Source organism: Cricetulus griseus, chromosome 7 (assembly GCF_003668045.3).
Source record: "Cricetulus griseus strain 17A/GY chromosome 7, alternate assembly CriGri-PICRH-1.0, whole genome shotgun sequence".
Lineage (NCBI taxonomy): Eukaryota > Metazoa > Chordata > Mammalia > Rodentia > Cricetidae > Cricetulus > Cricetulus griseus.
Window position 1 is genome coordinate 74,360,298 of NC_048600.1, and position 25,073 is coordinate 74,385,370.

The 25,073-nt window shown below is 49.4% G+C and overlaps 1 protein-coding gene across 8 annotated transcripts in view; it reads right to left on the bottom strand.

Annotated features, from left to right (window-relative positions):
• Positions 1-2,698: 2,698 nt before the first annotated feature.
• Positions 2,699-25,073, bottom strand: part of Tom1l2 (target of myb1 like 2 membrane trafficking protein) — a 120,141-nt gene continuing 97,766 nt past the window's right edge. For 2 of the 8 annotated variants that reach the window (XM_027427303.2, XM_027427297.2), the window contains 8 exons: positions 21,918-21,966; positions 21,421-21,544; positions 18,686-18,803; positions 17,673-17,748; positions 14,949-15,011; positions 9,086-9,145; positions 7,244-7,280; positions 2,699-6,195 (listed from right to left, as the gene is read on the bottom strand). In XM_027427303.2, coding sequence (XP_027283104.1) covers positions 6,047-6,195; positions 7,244-7,280; positions 9,086-9,145; positions 14,949-15,011; positions 17,673-17,748; positions 18,686-18,803; positions 21,421-21,544; positions 21,918-21,966 — 676 coding nt within the window. In that variant the 3' untranslated portion in view covers positions 2,699-6,046. Of the gene's footprint in view, positions 6,196-7,243; positions 7,281-9,085; positions 9,146-11,412; positions 11,683-14,142; positions 14,318-14,948; positions 15,012-15,901; positions 17,189-17,672; positions 17,749-18,685; positions 18,804-21,420; positions 21,545-21,917; positions 21,967-25,073 lie in introns of those variants that run through there. The other 6 variants (XR_003487321.2, XM_027427299.2, XM_027427298.2 and 3 more) reach the window with 6 other exon arrangements.

A 25,073-nucleotide genomic window follows, 5' to 3' on the forward strand; every position in this document is an offset into this window, starting at 1 on the left:
GGGTAGAGAGGAGACAGCCCCAGACAAGAGTCCCCTGGGCTTACAGGATCATCTGACTCACCAGAGCAGTCAGCAGAAGCCTGACTTACTGGGATGTTCAGGTCCTGGCCCTAGAGACCTGGAAGCTGTGAAAGGACACACCAGTAGCTTCCCTGAATATTAGGATACTTTCTGGGTACCATTCTGATTTTGCAGTCTTGGTTCTGCTCCTGCCCAAGACCCAGAAAAGATGTTTTTCTTGGGAAGTAAAATGGTGGTGAAGCTTCCACCCCATCAAGAGAGCTTCAATGGAGGCTGCTGGGTGGGGGCCATCATCAAGACAGGGCCCCAGCTCCTCTCGGGGCACCAATGACAGGAGGGGAGGCAGTGAGGCCTGAGGGGGTGGGGGGAAGAGCCAAGAAATTTGTCTCCATCCATCTGTAGCACAGGAGCTGGGCCTTCTCTACCCATGCTGTAGACCTTGTGAAGGCTTGCTTCATCTTCCCCTGCTAACAGGCAGGGTTTTCAGGGTGAGTTCTTGGTATTTTGTGTAAACCATTGGAAAGAGCTGTAGCCTGAAGCTACAGGAAGTTTCTATTCTATTATGAAGGAGCCAGCCCCCCAGGAAGCAGATCCAAGACACACAAGACAAGGGCCCATCCTCATCTATAGCACCTGGATACAGCTGTTCCTGAAACATACTCCTCTTTCTGACTTCTTAACCAATTTCTGCCACAACCAATAAGGTCAAAATGCCCTTTAAGTGAGGAGTTTGGGCCATAGGCTCTATCCTGACAAAGAGGCCCTGGTACCGATTCTCTCCCACAATTCTTGCATTTGTTTTCTCTCACGGAACCCTTACCCTATAGGAACATCTAGTAGCCTATTGGGAAAATGCATTCCTTGGAGACTTGTCAGCTAAATTAGAGCAGCATGGCCATCCTGTCCTCCCTCCTGGCCTGGACAGTCTACCCTAGCAGCAAAGCCAGAGCCTCCCTCCCTACAGGTCAACAGAGTTTTCTAACACTAAGCAGAGGAGGGGCCTTGGTTCTGGGAACTGAACAAGGCTTCGAGTTCCCCAAGGGCAGAGCCTGAACACCGGCCAGGTAGCGGCAGCTGTGAGGCACAGGAGCTCAAAGAATGTGCACTAGGGCTTGTGAGCCCAGAGCAGGCTCAGCCCACCTGCTCTTCACTGGGTAGGGGTAGGGTTCTGGCCTTATTAATGTCACAATGCCTAACATAGCCCTAGGGCACAGACTGGACTCAGTCCATGCTGTCTGCTTAGAAGGGTCTGGGTTGTGAGCTTCCTCTACTTTTCATCCCACCTTGCCAGAAAGAGTCAGGGCCTCAGCTCTCAGAGAATAGGGGATGACAGCCTGTCTTAGGGTGCTAGCTACTGGCATCCTGGCCTGGGTTTGGTGACTGTAGGGACCCCTATCAGCCTGTCTCTAGGGCCTTTTCATTTGCTGCCAAAAGCAAGTTGGTGCCTTTCCCGAGCCCCAACTTTACCAGTACAGTGACACGCTGGCATACATTAGCCGGGGTCACACTAGTTTCATACACTTATTATACTTGAGCTCGGTCCTCAATTCCGGGAGGTGAAGGGTCTGAAGGATGCCAAGTCCTCAAACTAAAAGAGGCATAGGCACCTGGCTCCACCTACTTCTGTGTCCCTACTTGGTCCCTTTACCTCAGGGCTGACCAATGCCAGTTCTCAAAGGACAATGCCTCAGAATAGTGCCCTGGGGCAGCCTCCTGGAACAGCACAGGAGCTCTCAGGAAGGAAGGTAGGTGGGGAGGGGCAGAAGTGAGCTGCTTTGATGGGACAAAGAGGTTCTAAAATTGTCACACAACCCTGCAACTCTGACTGAAACCACTAAATTGTATACTTAAATGTGTGTAAGCTGTATCTTTGGATTAATAACACAGTCCGGGAGAGGGGTCCATGCTCCAGGAGCTGAGGCCCAAAGACATGGTGCTTGGCATGATTTTGTGGAAGATACTGATACCTTTTTGGCAGAAACACAGCTGAAGGGGTTTGGATGCCCCAGGCCTACCTGCTGTGAGCCAGGGTAAGCAGCCTTGCCATATCTTCCCAAGACCGAGGAAAAATCCACCACACATATTCCCATGGCTCTTAGGTAGCCAGAGCAGCCATACACCTGCCCTCTCCCCCAAAGCCTGCCACTCTCCAGGGCACAGGACTTTGCAGACATCTGGGATGGAGAATGAAGGAGAGGGCCTGCAATGCAATGCTCCCTCCAGCAGGGACCCAGGAAGGCCTGTTAAAGGCATATCAACTTGTGGCACAGGCTTTTAATCCCACACGTGGGAAGCAGAGGCTGGAGGATCTCTGGGTTTGAGGCCAGCCTGGGCTACACAGTAAGACAGTGTATCATACTGTGAAAAAAAAAATTAAAAGGCAGGTGTGAGCTGGAGAGACAGCTCAGTGGTTACAGAACATACACCACCTTTGCAGAGAACTATGGTTTGGCTCCCAGCACCCACACTTCTCACAACCACTTTAACTCCAGCTCCAGTGACTCCAACACCCTGTCCTGGCCTCTGTGGGCAGCTGAACTAATAAGTGCACATATCCATACTCAGATAACATACATAAACACATCATTTAAAAATACAATTTTTCTTTAAAAAGTGAGGTGGGCCAACTTTCAGGTCCTTTGGGTGCTCAGGCCAACTCAGATATCACACAGACATGGCTGGTTCAACTATTTATTGTGGCGTACTTTACATGCAAGAACACAAATTAGACAGTATTTGGAAGCAGAACCAGTGGGGTGGGGGACACATTAGTTGTCACGCTGAGCCACCCTCCAGAACCAGCTCTTCCCACAGAAACACGGACAGTGACAAGAGTCTGACTTGTAAGACAACAGGATAACAAACTCAATACCGTCTTTCCAGCAGCCCCAAGGATCCTCGGATCCCCACAAATGAAGTGCAAACTTTAGGAAGAAATACTACCCCTGCTCTCCCAGAGAGCCTGGAGTGTGAGTATGGCAGGATCAATCAGAACACAGGGTTGACAGTTGTTCTTGGGGACTAGGGAAAGCCTAGCCTAGACCTCCATGAACAAGAAGGGCTGGAGATGGGCACTTGGCTAAGTGGGTACCACAGGGCCACAAAGGGAGGACCTCCAAGTAGAGACATATTCCCTTACTGGCCTCCTGTGTGGCTGAGCACACAGGGAGACCCCAGTCATCACAACAGCAGACCACAGGGAGGCTGTGGATTGACCAGGCAGGAACAATGGCTCTCATGCTGCTCTTCCAGCCACCTAGGGCTGACCTCGCCCCAAGAGTGCCTGTGGTCTACCCTGAGCCATCTGAGACCATCAGCCAGAGGGTTGCAGGTAGGAAAGTCTTGGGTTGGAGCAAAGGAACTCGCTGCCACCAGGCTACCTAGGTTATGGCCACCACTTTTCCAGGTAAACAGTGCTATGGGTGACAGCATGGGCCAGGTGAGGAGGACAAGGGCAGTGATCCAAGGCACAGTCACTCACACAGAGGGGCTGACAGGAAAAATGGAAGCCAGCTCTGGCCACAGCTACCAAGAAGCCCTTTGGCTCTGAAACCCCATGTCCCAAATACAGACAAATGAGTTGGTCAGTCTTGGCCCAACTCCAGCCTGCCTTCTTGGTACCTGGGCAGGGGTCACTCTATGGCAGGCTCACAGGGTCAAAATACACCTGGTGACTTTCCTTCACATGATGGCCAAAAAGGTAGGAAGAAGCAGTCTTCACACTTCAGCACACAATGAACAAGAAAAGGTTAAACACATCCTCAAGAAAATATTTTGACAAAATAAATATTTTAACCTATAATCAGGTGTAATTAGTGCTTATGAGTCCCGGCAATAATTTAGTGTAATTAAGTACACACTCTAGCTGTGATTTCTAACACTTGTAGAGGCTGCTGGCTTGAGAGGGCCCAGCTCTAAGGACTTTGCCCACAGATGGTTGGGAACCAGAGGCCTCAGGACAGGACAGTCCACAGAGTTGAACCCTCTTCAGGATCCCCCAGGACCGAGCTTGCTTCTCATAAAGGCCTCAGGCACATGTCACTTCAGCCCACAGATAAGGCAGACTACCTCTAGATGTGAAGAATATAAACCAAACCACTGGCTGGTTGGCCTCTTGACAGCCTATGGGAGTCCTTGAGTATCTGCCGCCCCCAGGGCAGTTGGGCTTCTCTAAGCCTCACTCAGCAGCTGCAGTTGGGAAGACGGGGCAGCTCTATCTGGACACTGGTGTAGGCCCCTACATCAGTCTCTCTCCCTGATGGAGGCCCATCTTCCTCTCTACATGACCCACAAGCAAGGGGCCGCCTCAATTCAGAGATGCTGGCTGGCCTGACTGCTTGCCGCCCACAGGCCCAGCTCTTTAGACTGTGCACAGCTGATCCTCGAAGACAACCCTTCTAGACTGTGCCCAAGGCCAAGCCTCCAGGTATACTGGGCTCCCCAGCCTCCTCTGGTATGATGAGCCTTCAGAGGCCTTAACAGCCAGGCTAGCCTTAGAGGGCTCTGCCCTTGAGAAACACTGAGAGAGAAGCTCTGCTTGGCCAAGGGTCCTAAATGGAGTGTGGAGGTGTGGCAGGTGCTCAGAGAGGGCTGGGCGGTTTGCAGGTCAGTGTGATATCCTCCACAGGTCCTACCAGATGAGCCATAGCCAGACCTTCCAGAGACTGCTGAAGGATAGGTACTGGGTTGGATGTGGGGTCCTGGGGTAGGCAGTTTCTGTTCTTACCCAGAGCTGTGGCCCCATCCTAAGAGGGGCCCAGAACCTGTGCACTGGTCTCACTGCAAATGGAACCTAGCCTCCCTTGCCTTCTGGGGCTGGTGCTCGGGTGGTGAGAGGTGTAGCACTGGGTCATCCTAACAGTGGGAACGGCTGACCACACATTGGGTGGGGAACGTGTGGGGACCTGCCCAGTATACAGTAATACAGCTGCAGTAGCATTTTCCATTTTCTGGGCAAGAGTAGCCAGAGCAGGACTAAGGGAGCACTGGGTCATCTGCTCAGGGCCAAGAGATAAACCAGCCAAGACAAGGGCAGGAGCAGGTATCACCAGCTCTCGTTTGCTCAGATCCAGGTTGTCAGGCTTCAGATTGAAACTGGTGATGGGGGACATGGGAGGTGAGTGGCAAGTCAAGTGGGGACAGCCATGAAGGCTGAGGCCATGTCAGGGAGGGGAAGAGCATGGCTCCAGCCTAATGTGTCTCCTGGTCATCCAGAACCTCTAGGCACAGCACACAGCTACTGCTGTGGGGCCTGGAGGTAGCTGTGTGGAGGTTGTTAAAGGCGAAGCCTAGTCATAGACTACATTAAAGTCATGTTTCTTTAGCAAACAACCCTCTCTAGACATCCGGGCTGATGTGTGAGTGTGCACAGTATGCATGCAGTAAGCTGTCTACCATTCTCAGAGCACATGCCACTCTGGGCCGTTCTCACACCAAGAGCCACAGGTCCCTGTCTTGGTCCCGGCCTGGCAGCTAACTGATGGAGAGAGGGCCAGGGACATGAGGGATCATCAAGGTAGTAGCCCACGGAGCCCACTCAAGTACAAACACACCAGTGCCACATAGTCTAAGGAGAGAGACTAAGCCTGTGGTTACAAATACTTGAGCCCTGCTTTCCCAGAGTCCTTGATGGAGGAAGGGAATCCCAGGAGCAGAATGTCTCACCTAAGGAAGCCATGGAGCTAGGTGGAAGCAGGAAGGGATGGTGAGAGAGTCAGTTCAGGAGCTCTGCTCAGAAAGTATCAAGGGGCTACCCTGCCTGGGGCTGGACTGCTGCTTCTTCCTAGTAAGACCCAAGGCCAAGAGAGCCCTTAGGGTGAGGGAGGACAGGCCCCCTGGTCAGTACTGTTGCCACCCAGAGAAAAGGTGGCAAAGCAGGCCCTGACCAGGGAGGCCTGGGAGCAAACAGTGGCATTTCCATGGAGATACAGGTGTGCAGGCTGAGGGGCTGGGGAGTGGCCAGTGCCCAGTGTCCACTAGGAGAGTCAGCAGTGACTTGCCATGGCCAGGCAAACCACAGGACAGCTCACAGGGCAAAGAGTGCATCCTCAGACCGCTCTGGCTTCTTCCGGTTGGAAGTATTTGAGGCTGGTGCAGGGGCCTCTGTGGGGGGTGAGGGCAGGTCTGGAACTGTTTCTGCAGCTTTGGCTCGCTCTTCCAGGAACTTATCGAATTCTGCAAAACAAAGCAAATTGAGGGATAGGCTTGGTGAGGGGTCACTTTGCTGGAGTCTCACACCCTGGTTTCCAGCTCCACATTGGCCTGGCTGCCCTCTGGCAGGAGGTACATGCACGAGGGGGTGGGGATGGGGTTGTGGAGGTGGGAGGGGTTCTGGCAGGAGAGCGACCAGCCAGACCCAGGGTTATCCTGGGCCCTCCCAGTCTTCGGACCAGCCTAAAGGAAGTCACAATTCTGGACTCTTCACATACAGAGCTGGTGAAGCTGGATTAGGGGCACATGAGTGGGGAAGACTGCTGTGGGCCTCATGATGGGGAAAGGGTCTGACAGCCTCGTCTCTTCAGATAAAAAGCTCTGGAAAAAACACTGAGTGCAGAGCACCTGCCCTTCCAAGAGCTCAGAGTTCTACTCACTCCACCCCACTCCATCAGCATAGGGCAGGCTGACCAGCACCTGCTTACACCACAGGCCCACCCTCGCTGACCCAAGGAAGAGGCTGAAGTGAGGCTGCAGAAGGCAGCCACTTAGCACAGAGGGCAGGTCCTTGGACTGGTCTTTGCCACAGGGTCTGGAGGAATCCAGGGGAGGGGCAGCACTGGATGAGGTGTGGAAGGCAAGATGGAGAAGAGGCAATGTCAGCTGGGAAGAGAGGAGGGGGCCTTGTTGGAAAGCTAGACCCATGCTCCCACCTGACCATCAGCTGAGGCCCAGGTGCCCAAGAGGCCCTGCACACTCTGCACCGTGTGATCTGTGTCTGTGGGGACTTAGTACCTAGGCAGAACCTAGGACAGTACTCTGTGCTGCCCACCATTCACCCTCTTAGTGACCTTTACATGCTCTTCCCTACATGCCCCAAAGGACAATGAGAGGAATGGCACCATCTCCATCAGAGTGAGGCCCCATGAAGGCTAGGGCTCAGGCCCAGCACCACATGGATCTAGCAGCAGAGGCTTCAGGGTATAGGGCCAGTCCCTGTGCAGCCCTAAGAGTCAGGAGCGAGAGAAAGAGAGAACAGAAGGGCTGCGGGGTCACTGGCCAGGCCTACCTTCACTTGTGACACCCTCTTCCAGGTCATCACCCTTCTGTGGACGGAGCAGAGAATGACATTAGGACTCATCCCTGCCTTGCCCACCCGGCCACCTCTGTCCACCCATGGCTTCCCAAGTGAAGTTCTACTTTTCCTGTTTCCAGAATCTCTTCATCGTATAAGAGAAGCAGAGAGGGTGCTAAAAAAAAAAAAATGTTTTTGAAAAAGCAAAACTGCAAAGATTCTAGGTTTTGATCTCCTAGAAGAACAAGAAAGAAAATCCAAAATTGGTTCAGGCTGGTCCCTACCTGGGCCAGAGGGGAGAACCCCACTCATCAAAACCAGGCTCTGAGGAAAGATGCCACTGTCATGTGAGGCTGAGCCACATCAGTGCTGCCAGCGTAGGGACTCTGGAAAGATGCCACCCATACAAACAGCTAAAGCTGCTTGGGGCCTGGATGGCCTTGGCCTGATCTCCAGGAGGGCCTTTGGCAGTGGAAGCTGTCACCTAGAAACAAGCCCCACAGCCTCCTAGGAGCTATAACTGCCTTTCCCCAGACCTAAGCTACCATTCTTGCTGCCCAAAGGGGCCATGGAGGTGCTGTGTGTCTCTATATACACTGAAGTGGGTCACACTAGATTAGCCAGGAGCTTATACAGAGGCCTCGCTGGGAAAGGACCATGCTGGAGTGAAGTCACCAGCAGGGCTGAGCTACCCGGGCTTCTCTGAACCTATTGCTGCCTTGTGAGTTGGATCTTGTCTCTTTAGGACCTCATGTGGCCAAGCTGGCCTTGAACTCACCACGTAGCTAAAGCTGGTCTTGAACTTCTGACCCTCCTGCCTCCACGTCCCAAACATTGGGATAACAGGTGTGTGACCCCATGCCTAGTCTGAGAGAGGGCCTGAGACTTTCTGTCCCTGCCTCTGTGAGGGAGATATTTTTTCTGGAAAAATCACAGGGCTGATCTTTCAACCTTCCCTGCCCCCGAGGTGGCTGCCTCCTGGGGCTGTATCTTTAGAAGGCCTGGCATCCTGGGGAAGAGGCCATGTTAGCCCCTGCTGTCCTCTTTCATGGGGGAGGTGCCACAGAAAACCTGTAGCCACCACTGAATCCCTCCTGCGCCCAGCGGCTGTGAATGAAGTGTTCTGTAAGGAGAGGGGATTGACCGAGGCCATCTTCAGACACACCATCTTCTCAGTCTTTGGTCCATCCTAGAAGACGGACATTCTTTTGGGGCAGGAGTTCTTTTAAACAAATACTAGAAGACAGTGGGAATGGGGATGATGGTGAATTTAAAAACAAGCACCTAACTCATTTGTGAGGGGAAAAAAAAGTAAAAAAAAAGAAATGAAGATGTCGGGATGCAGCACTTGCCCGCTAACAACATGCACAAGGCCGTGAATTCAATCCCCAACACAGGGGGGCAAAAAAAAAAAAAAAAAGAGAAAAGAAACAAAAACCAAAACACAAAAATATCTGCCTCCCTCAAAACAAAACAAAACAAAACAAAAAATGAAACAGAAACAAACAAGCAGAAAAACCACTCAAAACACACACCTTTGGCATTTCAGAGAAACTGGGACGTGATCAGTGTGTGTCAGGAGTGGTGAAAGCTGGGCTCTCTAGTTTCCACAGATGTGAGACATCTGTACAGGGCTGTGTGGCTAAGAGGCTGTGCCAGAGCCAGCACCACCAGAGTCCACATGTTGGGAAGGAAGATGAGCTTGGCTGAGCTGCCCCCCTCCCTCCTCCAACCCACCATGGTGGAGGTGGAGCCCCTGCCACAAGCCTCAAGGCCTGTCCTTGGAACATCTGCCTTGCCACAACCCCCACACAAAATGTAGAAGTCAAGTCTCACCAGGTCTGTCCTGAGCCACACCTCAATGTCGTCCATGACAGAGGGCTGCACAACAGGGATCTATGAAGGCAGAGGCGGCAAGCAGCGGGGTCAGGCAGCCCCCACACAGCCAGGCAAAAGAAGACAGAACACCAGAACAAAGTAAATCATCAAAAGTAACCCCCAAACAAAACCAAAATGTACACAGACCAAAACAACTACAGGGCACACACAGGCAACACAGGCAGCTCTATGTGGAGCGGCAGGTGAGGAAAGCAATGAGGTGGTAAATTAGAAGAAGCAGGCTGGCCAGCAGGGGCTGGTGGCAAGAAAGTACATGTTCTTGATATGGATAACTTTTTGCTTGTGTGTGTTTGCCTTTTCGGGCCAGGGCTGCAGAGCACCTCCTAATTTCAAAAAGGCAGGAGTCCTGCAACACCATGACAGGAGAATCGGCTTGCCCTCAGTAAAGGCCACCTCAGGAGAGAGGCTTCAGGGCCCGAGGGGAAGTTGAGCGGCAGCATGCCTAGAGCAGGGTGCAGGGTTCTCAGGAGGGCAGTCCAGCCCTGGGCCTCTTCTGCTCAGTGAGGTGGCTTTCTGAGAGGGAGGAGGAGCCACAGGCATGTGGTCCCTTGGTCTGGGGGTACCCTGCCTCCAGAAAGCGGGCATGCTACCAATAATGGAAACACAGCTAAAAAATGAGGTTTTGATGACAAAAACAAAACAAAAACCAACAACAGCAAAACAAAAACAAAAACAAAACAAAACAAAACAAAACAGAAGGCTTTAGTTTTCTTTCTCTCCTTTGAGGAAAAAATACCACTTGGTAGCCCTGAACACCACAGCCTCATCCTTTCTCCTGCCTCCCAGCAGCTGTCTAAGCTTTTAGCAGTTGAGAAAAGTAGTTCACTGAGGGCTGGGGAGCAGGATGTCCAGGGTATGGCAGGGCTCCCCAATAAACCTCATGGGTATTGGAGAAGGGGCCATGCCTTGGCCTGAGCAACTAAAAACACTTATGTTGCTATCAGATAGGACATGAAGGTGGCCTTTCAACCCTTAGAAGCCACATTAATAAAAGGCTGGCTCCCTGCCTAGACAAATGAGATGATGGCCTTTAGTCAGGGCAACCTGCCTCTTTGCCTACTCTGGGACTGAGAGGTGCCCCACCTGGTAGGCTTGCTTATTAGCCCACTATTTCTAGAAAAAAAGAAAATGACAGTGCTGTGTCCATAGTTGGCTATACTCTAATGTTACAATCTAGAGTAAGCATGAACTTTAAATAGGCAATAAAAAGGCTCAGTAAAAGTAATTCTTAAGAAGCAACAAAAATAACCCAAAAACCCCAACCTGAAAAGGGAGAGAACAAAGAATTCACATTGCCGGCTCCTGCTTTGGAGGTTGAAATTGGTTGCCAAAAAGGTGTGGCCCCTACATGTGCTGAGCAGATGTCTGCAGCACCTCCCTCAGCAAGCTGGTGACCCTGGCTCTGAGAATGTGCTCTGTGCCCCATCCTCACCCTGCCGTGGGCAGGCACACAAGCTTTATCAGAACAGGTCACTAATTACTAGGCACTGTCTCTCTATGCTGCCATTTTAACCTCAGACACTTCAAACTGCCAAACTGAATATTTCAGGGAGTTCTTACACCATGATATGAGTCCCAGTGACAAAGCAGGTGTGATTACACGCTCGTGGCGAGAGCAAGGATGCTCAATGGCTGTGTACAGTGCCATGACAGATGCCTGCATCTCATGACTGCGGGCGGGCCTTCTACCTTGATGGACTCCTGGAAGTATGTGCTGCTTTCGTGGTCTTGACATCTATAAATCACAATGTCTGACTCATAGAGGACATGTGCCATGCCTAGTCCCCAACTCAGAAAGGCAACCATTTCTCCTGTGAAAAATGCCATCCACGGCAGCTGCTAGGATGCACGTGGGCCCTTTTTGCCTTGTACGACTCAGTGCACCTAGAAGAAACTGAGAGTCTGTGAGCTTTCTTTCTGCAGTGTGGGGGTGGAGCACAGGCTCTTCTGCAGGAGGGCTGCGGTTCACACTGTTCACTGTGGTGCTAGTTTTAAAGGGTTATAGGCCTAATTAGACCTTTCAGGTTTTTTTTTTTTTTTCTTAGAATTATTGTTAAAAAGGCTGATGGCTGACACATGCCTTTTTAACCCCAGCACTTGGGAGGCAGAGGCAGGCAGATCTCTGTGATTTAGAAGCCAGCCTGGTCTACACAAAGAGCTCCAGGACAACCAGAGCTATGTAGAGAGACCCTACCAATAAATAAATAAGTAAATAAGTAAATAAATAAATAGAGGTATAATTCAGAAGTTGAATTCTTGCCTACCATGTTTGAAGCTTTGGGTTTAATTCACATCATAAAAATCTGCAAACAGCTGAACACATCCCTGCAATGGCAGCAAAGCAAGACAAAAACGAGGCTGGGCCCCATCCACCTCCACAGTGCTGAGCTGCAGGCCTGGGGCAAGCCACTTCTCTGAGCTGTTTCTTCAATAGGGGAGCCAGCTTCTTCCGTCTTAGAAGCCTCAGCTATGTGGGCAGAAGGTGGAGGAGTTGGCCCAGGTGCCTCAACAAGGCTTGGCTTCCATTTCCTCATCTGTGAACAGGGTGATGCAATGTGGCATTTTTGAGTCTAACATTTTGAGTTTGTGCCTGTGTTCTAATGTAGACACACAAAGGAGTCTGCTCATTGGAACTGAGTCTCTCAGGCCTCAGGACATGCTCTGAGGAGCTGGGTGCCGCTCCTCAGCTAGGCTTACGTGATGGAAGGCAGGAGGGTGGATGCTATGAACCAGCTCTGGGAAGCAGGCAGACCACTCCTGTTACCACATAGGTACACCCAGACCCAGACTCAACATGTACACTCCCTGCAGAGACCAGGAAAGAGGGAGGAACAGCTCTCTCCCCGGCTGACAGAGGGACGGGAGCAGGGCAGGAAGTCTTGGTGTGTCTCTGCCTTGTGGCTTTGAACATGTCACCAGGCCCTTGGAGGCCTTAACATTCGTTATGTGTCACAATAGTGGCCCATCTAGCAGATCCCTAGGGAGCTTTTGCCTATTTTGCCATTGCTTTAGCATCTTGTTGGACACTGATTAAACTGCAGGCTTAGAGGTTGAAGAGATTGAAGAGCGAATGATAAGGGAGGCAGAGAGAAAGAATGGGTATGAAGAGAAAGGAATCTACCTAGAACAACCTCCCATAGAGACCAAGGCCAAATGCTGCTCCATGTGAAAACTGCAGCCAGGCTGGCAGGGTAGAACACCCAGCCCCTCATGAGCCCAAAGAGATTCAGGCATTCTGACACCAGGGTGGCAGGTTAGGATCTGGGTGGTGGGCAGAAGTCCTGCTGTTGGTGCCTATGGGTCACTCCACCTTAGGAACAGAAAAGAGGTGAGGTACTGCCATGGCTCCAGCCAGTTCTTTGTTTTTACCTGTGATGTGCCATGTCTGGGAGTTGTCCAGGGTTATGGAGTGGGGATAAGTAGCATTAGTCTCTGACAGCAGTAGGTTGTTTTAGTAACCTATTTTTATCGTGTGTGTGTGTGTGTGTGTGTGTGTGTTCATGTAAGTACAGTGCTCATGGAGGCCAGAGAGGGCATCAGTTCATCAGTTTCTCTGGAGCTGTGGTTACAGGTCATTGTGAGCTGCCCAATGTGGGCGCTGGGAACTGAACTCAGATTCTCTATAGTATGTGCTTTTAACTGCTGAGCCATGTCTTCAACCCTATTCTTTTATAACCCAATGTTGTTGTTCTTCCTTGTCCTGCACCTCTAGTGTTGGGGACCAACATAGGACCTCATGGTCTACTACTGTGTTCTTGCTTTGACACTATTATTGCTGTTGTCATAGTTACCACTATTTATATGAGTGTGTATGAGAAAGACAGGGTCCCATTATTCAGCTTAGGCTGGTCTCTGTGTAGCCCAGGCTGGTTCACACCAGGAGCCTCCTGTCTCAGCCTGCCCAGTACTAAGATCAGAGGCATGCTTTACTGTGCCCAGCTTTCATGTTCTGAATTTCCTTGCTTATACCCTAGAAATGGGAGACAGTCTTAACTGATCACCAGCCAAAAGCAGCAGAAAAGACCTGAGGGCCAGGGAGGGAAAGAAGGGAAGGTTGCTAACCCTGGGCTCAAGCCAGATCTTGCTTACCTTCACCTGCCAATGCACCTGGTGTAGTACCTAACTGGGTAGGCTGCCCTCACACCTGAAGTCCCAGGAGAGGAAGGAATGAGCAGGCACTCTTCCACAGTTGTCCCCAGATGCAGGCACACAAAGAGATCTACCTGCCCGATAGCATAAGACTGCACTGGGTGCTATCTCTAGAGGAGCTGTGAAACTTTCTTTGTGATACTTCACCAAAACCCAGTGGGAGAGAGAGATATTCCAAAACCCCTGGTCTCATTCAGTAGTACACAAAGTTTCCATATGAAGACTTTGTACTTGACAGGTTGGGAAAGGTAGGAATTCCATACTATGGGAAATAAGACAAAGCAGCTAACACACATGGTTTTAAAAGGAAAACAAACTGTATGCAGAAAGGTAAGGTGCCAAGTTAGCTGTTAGTTGGGTTTGTTTCTGGGAAGTTGAAGACTGGCGCTCTACATGGGGACAGGGAAGGGGACAGGCTGTTTGTGTGGACAAAGACAGGCACCATCACCAGCTGCCCAGGTCACACTCAGGTAATTTGGAGGGCAGTATCCTTTTTTGCAGGGCTAATGGGCACAGGGCACATAGCTAGAACATCTCTATTTGGACAATGGAGATCAAGTTTTAGGAAGCCCGCTCTAAGGTCAGGGCCCAGCCAGCCCATACTTGCAGGAACAACTGCTTCCTCACTGAGCTCAGGCAAGTGTACACTGCTGTGGGAGTGGGGACAGCTTGAGCACCCACTACACTGGTCTCCAGACCCTGTCTGCACCCACAGCTTATGCCTTTCTCAAGCAGGTGGCCCCTGTGCTGCAAGCAGCTTGTCACTTGGAAGAACTACATGGGCAACCGCCATCTGGGTCCCTCCCCTGGCCTGACATCAAGGGTTAGGTCTACATTTGGCTTACCGCATTTATCTGGAGGGCAGAGGCCCACATGTCTATTTCTTCCATTTCTGTGTACCTCACCTGCTCCATCCCTACCACGTGCACCTAGAGGCTTGGTTCCGTACTTGGGGATGAAGTGGTCAACCTGTGGCAAGCAACTTGGGACCCTCTCTCCATGCACCCAGCTCAGGGCCACCTGCACAGATATGGTGGGAAAGACGCTCGCAAGCCTCTGTGCCACAGAGAGTGGACTGTAGGCAAGATACAAGCTCTCCTGGCTTTGTCTTCATTTGACTCTGTCTATTGTCTATACGTTTATGCAAGAGATCTCAAGGCCACTTGTGTGACTCTGTTATATTATAAAAGCCCACCAAGCCTAGGACTGCCAAGTTCCCAGGCACAGGGTAAGAGAGAGCATCTCTAATCGGCCACATGCTGAATCTTCTCATAATGGCTCTCCCTGCCCGTTCCCCGGCCCCAGTACAACCCATGATTACTTGTGCTCATCCTGGAAAAACGAATACTGCCGAGAACTCAAGAATCTGTGGGAGAAGGGAAAGGCCCTCCCCTCACACCTGCAAACATCCCAGCCCAAGACGACCCGGGAGCACAGGTTCAGCAAAATGCCAGGGAAAGTGGTTCTGGAGCTAGAGGTCTGGGGCCTTACGGGGGTCCACGTAGACAGGAGGGGAGATTTCACCCCCAGAACCAGTGAGTGATCTCTGTCCTGTCTGGTCACGAGGACTGGGCAGGTGGCAAGAGGAAGGCGCCGACTGTTACACGGTGAGGGGCTGGGGTGGGCAGCGAGCTCAGCGGTGGCTCCTCACCATTCCTTGGGTCATGAGCCAGCAGTCTATGGGCTGCAGGTCACAGTCCCCACCTTTCCCACTCTGCTGGGCCAAGGACAGAAAAGTCCCAAAAAGAAAAGTCACAGCAATACCCACAACAGGAAGTCACAGCACATATTGTAAATAGATTTTGTGTGTGGGTTTTTTTTTTTTTTTTTTGAGACAGGGTTTCTCTGTCTGTAGACAAGGCTGGCCTCGAAACTCACAGAGATCTACCTGCCTCTACCTCCTGAGTGCTGGGATTAAAGGTGTGCGCCAACACCACCCAGCACATATTGTGAACAGAAAAGTCAATGTTCAGATTTGGTGGTCTTCACACAAGGAAATGTGAGCTGATGCTTCCCACTTGCCCTAGCATGCCCCCAATGCCCCTGGCCTGGAAAAGAGAAGGAAAAGCCAATATCTGTGACCCTAGGCTGGATAACAAAATGTTGAACACCTGGAGACTTCCGGAAAGCCTGAGAAGTGGCCAAGGCCTAATTCTCTTGATAGAGCAAAATTATTTCTATTTTTTTCTAACTTACCCTGCTTTTTTCTTTGTCTTTTTTTCCTCCATTCTAGTTGCCTATGTATCTTTTCCTAAGTTCTTGATTTGAATACTGAGCCCAGCATATTCTTTATTGCCTTCTTTTTTTTTTTTTTTTGTTTATTTGGTTGGTTTTGGTTTTTCTAGATAGGGCTTCTCTGTGTAACAGACCTGGCTGTCCTGGAACTCTCTCTGTAGACCAGGCTGGTCAAATTCAGAGATCTGCCTGCCTCTGCCTCCCTAGTGCTGAGATCAAAGGCATGCGCCACCACACCCAGCTTTTCAAAAAGATTTATTTAATTAAATTAATTTTTTCTTTTGTTTTGTGTTTTTCAAGACAGGATTTTTCAGTGTAACAGTCCTGACTGTCCTGGAACTCACTCTGTAGACCAGGCTGGCCTCCACCTCGGAGATCCGCCTGCCTCTGCCTCCCGAGTGCTGGGACTAAGGTGTGCACCACCCTCCTTTATTGCCTTATATCTTTGTGTTTGTTTATTTGCAGCGCTGCTGCTGATCCCAGAGCATTGTGCACACTGGACAGTTGAGCTACACCCACAGACCTCCTGCTTTAAAACACACGTATTTATTTTGCATGTGCACATACACATGCACATTGGTACATACGTGCCACTATGCAGGTGGAGGTCAGAAGGCAACGTGTAGGCGTCAGTTCTCTCTGACCACCGTGTGGTTCTGAGGGTGGCACTCAAGTCTTCAGGCTTGGCAGTAAGTGCCTTTACCTGTGAGTCATCTGTCAGCCACCTCCTGCTTCTTCAAATCATAAAACTAGAGGTGGGACCTTACTTTCAGAGATGTGGCTACGCAACTTTCTCCTTACTTTGTTCTCAGTTCCAGGACGGCATGGCCCATGAAGGGTCAAGGCAGCCTGCAGATGTGTTCACATACAGAGACACGTATGACCATCCCATGTCCTGCCAGTCTTTCTTGCTGAGGCCAGTCCTTGCCCCAGTAACAACAGGAACAGCAATCTGCCCACTATCATTGGTAAATCTGCTGAAATCAGCAAGACCTTTGAAAAAAGGGAGCCAGGCCAAGCCACGCATTCAAAGGGTGAGAAGTTGACCACGTCTCCTGGACTTGGACCCAGGCCTGGGCACTGATAATGGCATGAGTTGGAGCAGGACACATGCTCCCTAGGTTCAGGAGAGCAAAGAGCCTGGCTGGGGCACAAGGCTGCTCCAGATTGCGGTGAGCCAGGAGGAGGGGTCATCCTTGTCTTCACTAGGCAGTACACTGGCAGGCCCCTGGCCTAGCTCTTTAATTCCCTTGTTAGGTTCAATGCAAAGATAGTCTAAGTAATGGGGGAAAGAACAGAGACTACTGTTGTAGATGTGAGCGTCACTGTAGGCCACTGCTGTGTAACGGCAGGGTGCTGAGATCAAGGCAGCATCCCCTGGCAGTCAGTATAGAGGGACATATACCAGCTCAGAAAAGGCATTCCCACCCTCAGGCCCAAGCTTTTCCATTATGCCAGGCAGCCGTTGCACTGTCCCTCACCAGTCCCTTTGCATAAGGCCAACAGGAGGCTAAGATCTGTTGTTCAGGAAACAAAGGGCCGCCCTTCCTTGTCCAGTGGATGGGTGGGCACAGTCCCCTTTCATTCCAGCCCAGGGGGTCCTGAGTGCCCTCTTCCTCCTTGCCAGGCAGACAGGCATACATTCCCATACATTTCCTGGTTGGGCTCAAAAGAGAAATATCTGCAAAAATGTATTAAACACACAAATCCTTCTGAAGTCTTCCATAAACTGGCTGTGGTTTGGGGCCCACACAGATTTCACCCTTTGTCTCCAAACATTCTGACTCCTGGCTCGACTCTTTACAAGCCCAGAGTGTCACAGGACACTCTCCAAGCCACTTCACAAACAAGTCCTGACCCTCAACTGCCTTCCTTCCCCTAGCACTGGTACCACTAGGCCGCAGCCAGGTGGCTTAGTTCAGAATTTACTTTCCTTGTGAGGGTCATCATTTTATCAGTGTACTGCCCACCACCCAGAGGTGCTCTGTGGTGCCCTCCCCAGGCTGTCTCTGCCATCTACACAAGCCAACTTCTGCTGAATTATTCAGCCAACTTTACTAAACTGCCTGTCTTTATCTCCAGAAGACTATGAGCAAAAAAACAAAACAAAACAAAACAAAAAACAGGCTTGAAGACCTACCATGTCTGAGTTCTGTTTCCGATTGTCTAGAGCAGAAGCGAGTCCTCCAGCAGCCTGGGGATCCTCGTAGGTGACCCTAGGGAGAAGCAGTGCCAGTGAGTTCTCTCCCAGAGGATACAGAGGTGTGGTGGTAACCTGTAACCTTTTCCTATCGCAGGGTACCTGCCTCGGGTGGGATCTTGGCCTGGGGTAAAAGCTAAGGACTCCTGCTGTCTGTTTGCCAGCAGATGAGGCGAGGAGACCAGTTTTGACACCAGCTCACCACTAGAGTCAGTCCTCTAGGGCCTGGGATACCATACTTTTCAAAGATCCTGCCTTGAGTAACAATACTGAAGCCCAAGAGAAAGATGTCAAAAGTGTCCTGGAAGTTCTCAAAGGAAGAGGCTGCGTAAGGTCAAGTAATTATTTTACAAGTATCAGCCTTTCCACTGTGCCAACTGGATGATACCCTATTCCCAGACTCATGGGCTGTCTGCTTTGGAATCAGCTCCCCCATTTCTGTGTGGTTCTTTTTGCCCAAGCTGCTGTGGAGAAGTCTCTGCCATGGTGCGGGAGGGGCAGAATGAGGCAGGGTCTGAGGTGTGGCAGACAATTCAGGGAAGTAGGATTTCTACTCAGCCCTGAGCGGGCTGTAAGAAAGACAAAACAATCCATGACTGACAGAACAGACAACCCAGGGGCAGAAGAGAATGGGAGATGTGGCTGGCACTCATTCAATTTTAGCAATTAACATGTTTCTAGCAGTCTTTTGTTTTGTTTTGTTTTTTGAGGCAGGGTTTCTCTGTACAGCCCTAGCTGGCCTGGAAGTCACTCTGTGCTGACCTCAAACTCATAGAGATCCGTCTGCCTCTGCTTCCTGAGTGCTGGGATTAAAGGTGTGCACCAGTACTGACTCTAGAAGTCTTAAATATGGTAAAGAAAAGCCATTGTCTTTGTTCAATGTGACCAGGCTAGGACAATGACCCCTCACCCCCTAGTATCTGCAGAAAGCCACTGGAAAGAGCCCCACATACGTCTTTCGCTGTTCAGCCAAGGAGTTCCCTCTGGTCTGGGCAAACATGTCAAAACCATCATGAGGCTTACACTGTTGAAGTGAACTGAGGGTGCCACTGACACTTTCTGTCCCCAAGTCTGTGACAACAAAACAAGAAGCAGATAAGAACAAAAGTGGGTTTTTAAAAAACCTTGTAAAAATGTCTTATTATTATATTGTATTATCATTCTCTCTCTCTCCCTCCCTCTCTCTCTCTCTCTCTATCTCTCTGTCTCTCTCTCTGTCTCTCTCTCTCTCTCTCTCTCTGTGTGTGTGTGTGTGTGTGTGTGTGTGTGTGTGTGTTTCTATGCATGCAACTCAGGTCATCCAGGTTGCATAGAAAGTACCTTTATCTACTGAGCCATCATCTCATTGGCCCCAAATATGGGTTCTTAATGGAGTGCCCCAAAAGTCAGGATGATAGTCTAGTGAGTTAGACACTGTAGAGTTTCAAGGCCATCCTCAGCACTCCCAGTACAGCATACATAAGAGCCAGGGCAAGCTAGGTGGGAAACAGGTTTTGCCCCATAAATCTGAAACTGCTCAAGGAGGGAAAAACCATGTCCTGGACAGAAAAGAAAAGAGACTGCTGGCAGTGAGAAGACTGGGACAAGGGTCAGCATGCCCGAAGCTTTGTTACCATACCCTTTTCAGGTGTTCCCAACACATCTACTCAGAAACAAGGTCTAAGGATCTGGGCCATGTGTTTAATCTGGAAGCTACTTAATAGGCACTCAAGAGTCAGAGCTCAAGTACATCAGCTGGAGTCAACATGGTCCCAGGCCTCAGGAGCTCACGTGTAACTGAACAGTTAGGAGGGCCAAACCCTTGCAGTGTTTAGCTTTCGATGTTGGGAGAGGCTCAGGGCGGGTCCTTCAAGATGAGTGGAGGTGTGCTGCAGAAGGGGGAGAAGATGGGCAAAGGCCAGGCAGGGTTTGGAGAGCTAGGCTACGGGAAGTGTTAGCCCTTGAGAGGGATGAGTGAAAGGCAAGGCTAGAAAGGGAGACAGGAGATGACCAGTGAGGTAAAGTAGTAAATGGAAAAACACCAGGAAAGTTGCAGAATCCACTTTGAATTTTAGGTATTAAATGTGGTGACTTGAACCTAGCATGGTGGCTTACATTTGAACTCTTGGCACTTGGGAGGCTGAGGCAGGACGGTTTCTATGAATTCGAAACCAGCTTGGGCTACATACTGAGTTCCAGGCTGGCTATTCAAAAAGCCAGGGCCAATACAGGGCCAGTGAGTAGCTCAGCATGTAAAGGGATTTGCAACCAAGGCTGAAGACTTCTGTTCAATCCCTAAAACCCATGTGGTGGAAAGAAAGAACCAATTCCCACAAGTTGTCCTTTGAATTCCACACGTGCACCGTGACACAAGTGCACACACACACACACACACACACACACTAAATAAATAATAAATCATTGTAATTAAAAACTTTAAAGCCATATATATGACTTATATAAAAATATATGTCATCAGTTAGATATACTGAAGGCAAAGACATCTACTCTATTATGGATATATGGCTATTGAGGAAATTGAGACACCAGAATTATAACAACTGGCAGGCCACTGAATAAAAGTTTAATTCAACTGGAGTGAAATGAATATAGAATTATTTGGGAAAAAAAAACATAAAATCAAGGTAAAGGAAAGAATTCTGAAGGCTATGGTGGTTAGGTATACCAATAATAGAACTTAATTTTGTATAACCTGGTATAAATGAAACATACAAAGTCATTCACGTATTTTCATTGTGGAAAAGTGAGGGGTTTCTCCTAAATTGCAGACAAGAGAACACTTTAGGCTGATGGTACAGTTTGAGGTAGGCAAACATATCATGCCACCACTTTCTGTTTCCTAGCCCTGTGCAAACACTGCCAGTCCAACACAGATTCTTCTTTTAGGGATCGATGTGTAATAATTAGCTTTAATTGTCAACTTCACATAATCTAAAATCACCTGAGATGAGATTCTCAATGAGGAACTCTCTGGATCAGGCTGGGACTGTGAGCACATTTGTGGGAAGGTTGTTTTGATTGCATTAATGGAGATGGGAGAACCCACCCATCCTGAACAGCAACATTCCCTGGGTTTGGGTTCTGGACTTTATAAATGCAGGGAGGGGGGCTGAGCACAAATGAGCAAGCATGCTTCCGTTCTCTCTGCTCTTGACTGTGGATGTGACTAGCTGCATCAAGCTCTTGCCTTGACTACCCTGCAGTGATGGACTGCAACCTGGAATTGTAGGCAAAAGAAACCTTCCCAACTTTGCTTTCTGTCAGGGTATTTATTACAGTAACAGAACTGAAACTAGAACAAGGTGGCTTTAGCTGTCTTTCAAACCTGTGTTCTGAGAAGCCAGTGGGGTGAGACCTATTTGCCACCTTCAACCTAGTTAATAGTGAAAATAAATCATTTCAAGCACAAAGAATATTCCAGATAAAACATGGCAGGTTACTTGTCTTTTAGAAAGTAAACAATTTGCATCCTCAAAACTTCCTCCACTTCTACTTTCCAACAAGGGTCTAACTTTAAATCTTAGGAAAGAGATTATAAGTAGAAGGTGGTGCATTTGGCTGAGACTCAGGAACACCCACCCCTTCACGTGGACTGCTCCAAAGGGTCTGTCTGACTGTCTAACAAAGAGAAAGATATCCATGAGGAGGCCTGTAAGATAGAGGACTTTCCTTACTCTAGGACACTCACCCAAGCCTGCGAGTTGGGAGGAGAGAGAAGATGGGGGTGCTGTGCTCCCTACCATGGGGCTCACCACAGCAGGGGAGCCAGGGCCCAGGTCTATCAAGTTGTCTTCAGTCACTTCGCTCAGTACCTGTGAGGATATGAGATTGACAGTGATGTCAGCCCTGGGTTAGGCTCCAGCTACCCAGACAGAGATCAGCACACACTAATGAGGAAAGGAAAGGCATCAAAGCTGTCCATTAAATGGAAGGTGGCTCTCCTTTCCTACGTGAAGGGTACATGGTGGGTCCAGGTTATCAGAGAGCCCCATGCCCTGGCCTCTTCTCCATTCTCACATAGAGTAAACTAAGTCACTAGAATGGTGACTCACTAATGTCTGTGGGATGTCTTCTTTCTGCAGTTACCCAAGAATTTGTATTTACTCCCAGTCAGGAAACCAGAAGCGAGGTCTGAGTAGGGTAGGTGCCCACTCAGAAGACGAGGGAGGTATAAAGGACACTTACTCCATTGCTGGCATTCTGAACAGATCGGCCGGACCTGTACCTCTCGAACCTAATGGAAAGGAGAGCAGATGTAAGAAGAATGTGAGTGAGGCCCAAATGGTCATGCTCATGGTCCTGAGAAGAACAATGGGACTCAGCAGAGGCAGGGGACTGGCCAGTACCCTTAGTGGAGGGAACCTCAATGCTCAACTTTGTCATGCTTTCCTTGACATGGGGCTCCTGTCTCACAGATTTAGTTCCACTAAGCTGGCATCAGGGACAGGGCACTGGCTGGTTCTTAGAGGAGCCCACCAGAAGCATTCCTGGCCATCTTCTCATACACCTGGCCCCAATGCTCCTCCAGTCCCTGGAGGTGTGACTGGGTCATTATGTCTTCACATGGTCATTTATGAAGTCTGGCAGTAAGTACAGACCTCTCTCTGCTCTATAGACCTCTTCTTGGGGGTTAATCAGCTTGTGGCTAAAATGCCCCAAGCCCAACCTCAGGAAGAGACGGGGTGCCTGGAGAAAGGCCTGGCCAGAAACCATGAGATGGTTTGTGCCAACTACCTAAGGGCTGCCAGGAAGGCAAGATGGAGCAGGCCCTGCCAGAGACACTCTCCTCCACACCCAGCCAGCAGATGGCTACAAATGGAGCTCAGCTGAGAGCAGCTGCAGAAAAACATCATTTCTGCCAGGAGTCATCCTTACACCCGGTAGGAGAAGTTGTGAGGAGCCCATGGGGGACAGTAGATCCTGTTCTGGGTTTATTAAAAGTGCCAAAGGCACAGATGAAGAGGAAGTCAGTCACCTTCCTCCAGCCACAGCCCAGGAAACCAGAGAAGAGAGGCAGTAAGGCACTGCTCCAGGCAGTCAACCACCCCCCCCATTGGGTGTCTTCAGCAGCTGATGGAGGATGTCCTTCTGTATGCTGTGAATATATGTTTCTCTTATTGGTTGATGAATAAAGCTGTTTTGGTCAATGAACAGGCAGGATGTAGCCAAGCAGGAAGTATAGATGGGCTGACCACACAAGGAGAAGGCTAGGAGGAAGAGCTTGGAGAGTGGGTCAATGGGGAGATGCCATGTAGCCATGGAAGGAGTGACATACTGGAGCATTACGGGTAAGTCACAGCCTCGTGGCAATACATAGTTTAGTAGAAATGCGTTAATGATTGAGAGCAAGCTAGCTAATAAAATGCCTGAGCCATAGGCCAAACAGTTTATCATTAATATAAGCCTCTGTGTGTTTATTTGGGACTAACAGGCTTCGGGACCAGGTGGAACAGAAACTCTGTCTACCAGCATCTGGGACAATGGGATCCCAGAAGGAACAGTATGTCTAAGTAGGTGTACACTGTAGGGTTTGCATTTGCTTGAGTTTTAGAGAGTTTATTATAGATGCATAGGAGGGGCTTAAGAGAGCAAAGAATTGTGTGGCAGGGAGGGGTATTTTAGATAAAAAGTGAAACCACTAAAGTAGCAGAGAAAGTATATTCTGGCTTTGGCTAGCACCCTAAAGAAAAGAAGAAAATGGAAAAGTTGCATCTTTCTGAGTCAATCTCGATTCAGGAAGGTGGGCAGACCTATGTGAACCACGGCAGCTCACAGACTGTGCCTTTATTTTTTATTTTTATTTCTTTGAGATAGAGTCTTGTTAGATTGCCCAGGCTGGCCTAGAACTCACTATGTAGCCCAAGTTTCCTTCAAGATTCTTCTCTAACTACCTCCTAACTGCTGGGATTACAGACCTATGTCATGGTATCTGGCTTCCACTGTAGTTCTAAGAACGATCACAGCCCAGTGGTGGTTGCAAATGCCTTTAATCCCACTTGGGAGGCAGAGGCCGGTGGGTCTCTGAGTTTGAGGCCAGCCTGATTTATAAAGCAAGTTCCAGGACCTCCATAGCTACATAGACAGACCCTGGCTCAATAAATAAATAAATAGATAAATAAATAAATGAAAAGAAAGACTGATCACATGGGTATGGTGGTGTATAACTGTAATCTGAGAGAAACTGGGGCAGGAAGACAGAGAGCTCAAGGCCAGTCTGGAATATGAAATATATATATATATATATATATATATATATATATATATATATATGAGAGAGAGAGACCCTATTCCTTTTTTTGTTTTGTTTTGTTTTGTTTTGTTTTGTTTCGAGACAAGGTTTCTCTGTGGCTTTGGAGGTTGTCCTGGAACTCACTTTGTAGACCAGGTTGGCCTCAAACTCACAGAGATCCACCTGCCTCTGCCTCCTGAGTGCTGGGATTAAAGGTGTGCGTCACCACTGCCCAGCTATGACCCTATTCTTTATACCTCCTCAAAACAAAACAAAACAAAACAAAACAAAAATCTCATCAAAATAAATTGAACAATAAACTAAGAAACCAGAAAGACTTGTGTGGTTCTCACCAGCGGTCTGTAACACTCCAATGGTACCTCTGAAGTCTTTGTACCTGCAGACTGGTGGACTTACGGGCAACAGTCCCACATTAGTGCCTGCTATATATCTCCAGTTAAGTCTTGAATGGACTCAATGGGCTGGAGGTGTTGGGGTCCTCAAATTGGACACACAGCTAGCAAGCCAGCACTCCTGGAGATCTATGTGTTGTTCATCCCTACTGCTAGTTAGGAGCTAAGCCAACGCTAGGGGTGATTCGCAGTATGGCCATCTGAGCATCCAAAGCATGTGTGAACACAGTGTCTGTTCCTAATGATGTCTGTCCTGACAGACCTATACAGAAAGCTGTCAGTTTTCAGAGGGAGTAGGCCACAAATTCCAAGGGACACACTGCTGTCAGCCTCTTCTGATGGAGAAGGCTGGCCTAGAGTCAAGGCAAGTTATAACCCTGGGCCAACTGGGAACTGCCCGAATCAGGGTACAGATGGGAGCTGTTCTTGCCACCACCTACTTAAAGCTAGGTCCAGAAAAGATGCTTTTGACTTTGTCCTGTGGGAGGCTTTGGAGAGAGAAAAGAAGGTTCAAGTTTGTCACTTTAAGTGGTTTGGCTGCAGGAAGAATTGAAGGACTGTGTGTTTCCCCAGAGAAGCAGTGTTCACACGCTGCCTACTTCACTCAATACCCCAGACGTGCTGACATTTACAAAGGGAAAGATCTTTTTTTCTTTTTTCAAGACTAGAAAGAAAGAGGAAATCCTTTTCTTTTGTAAA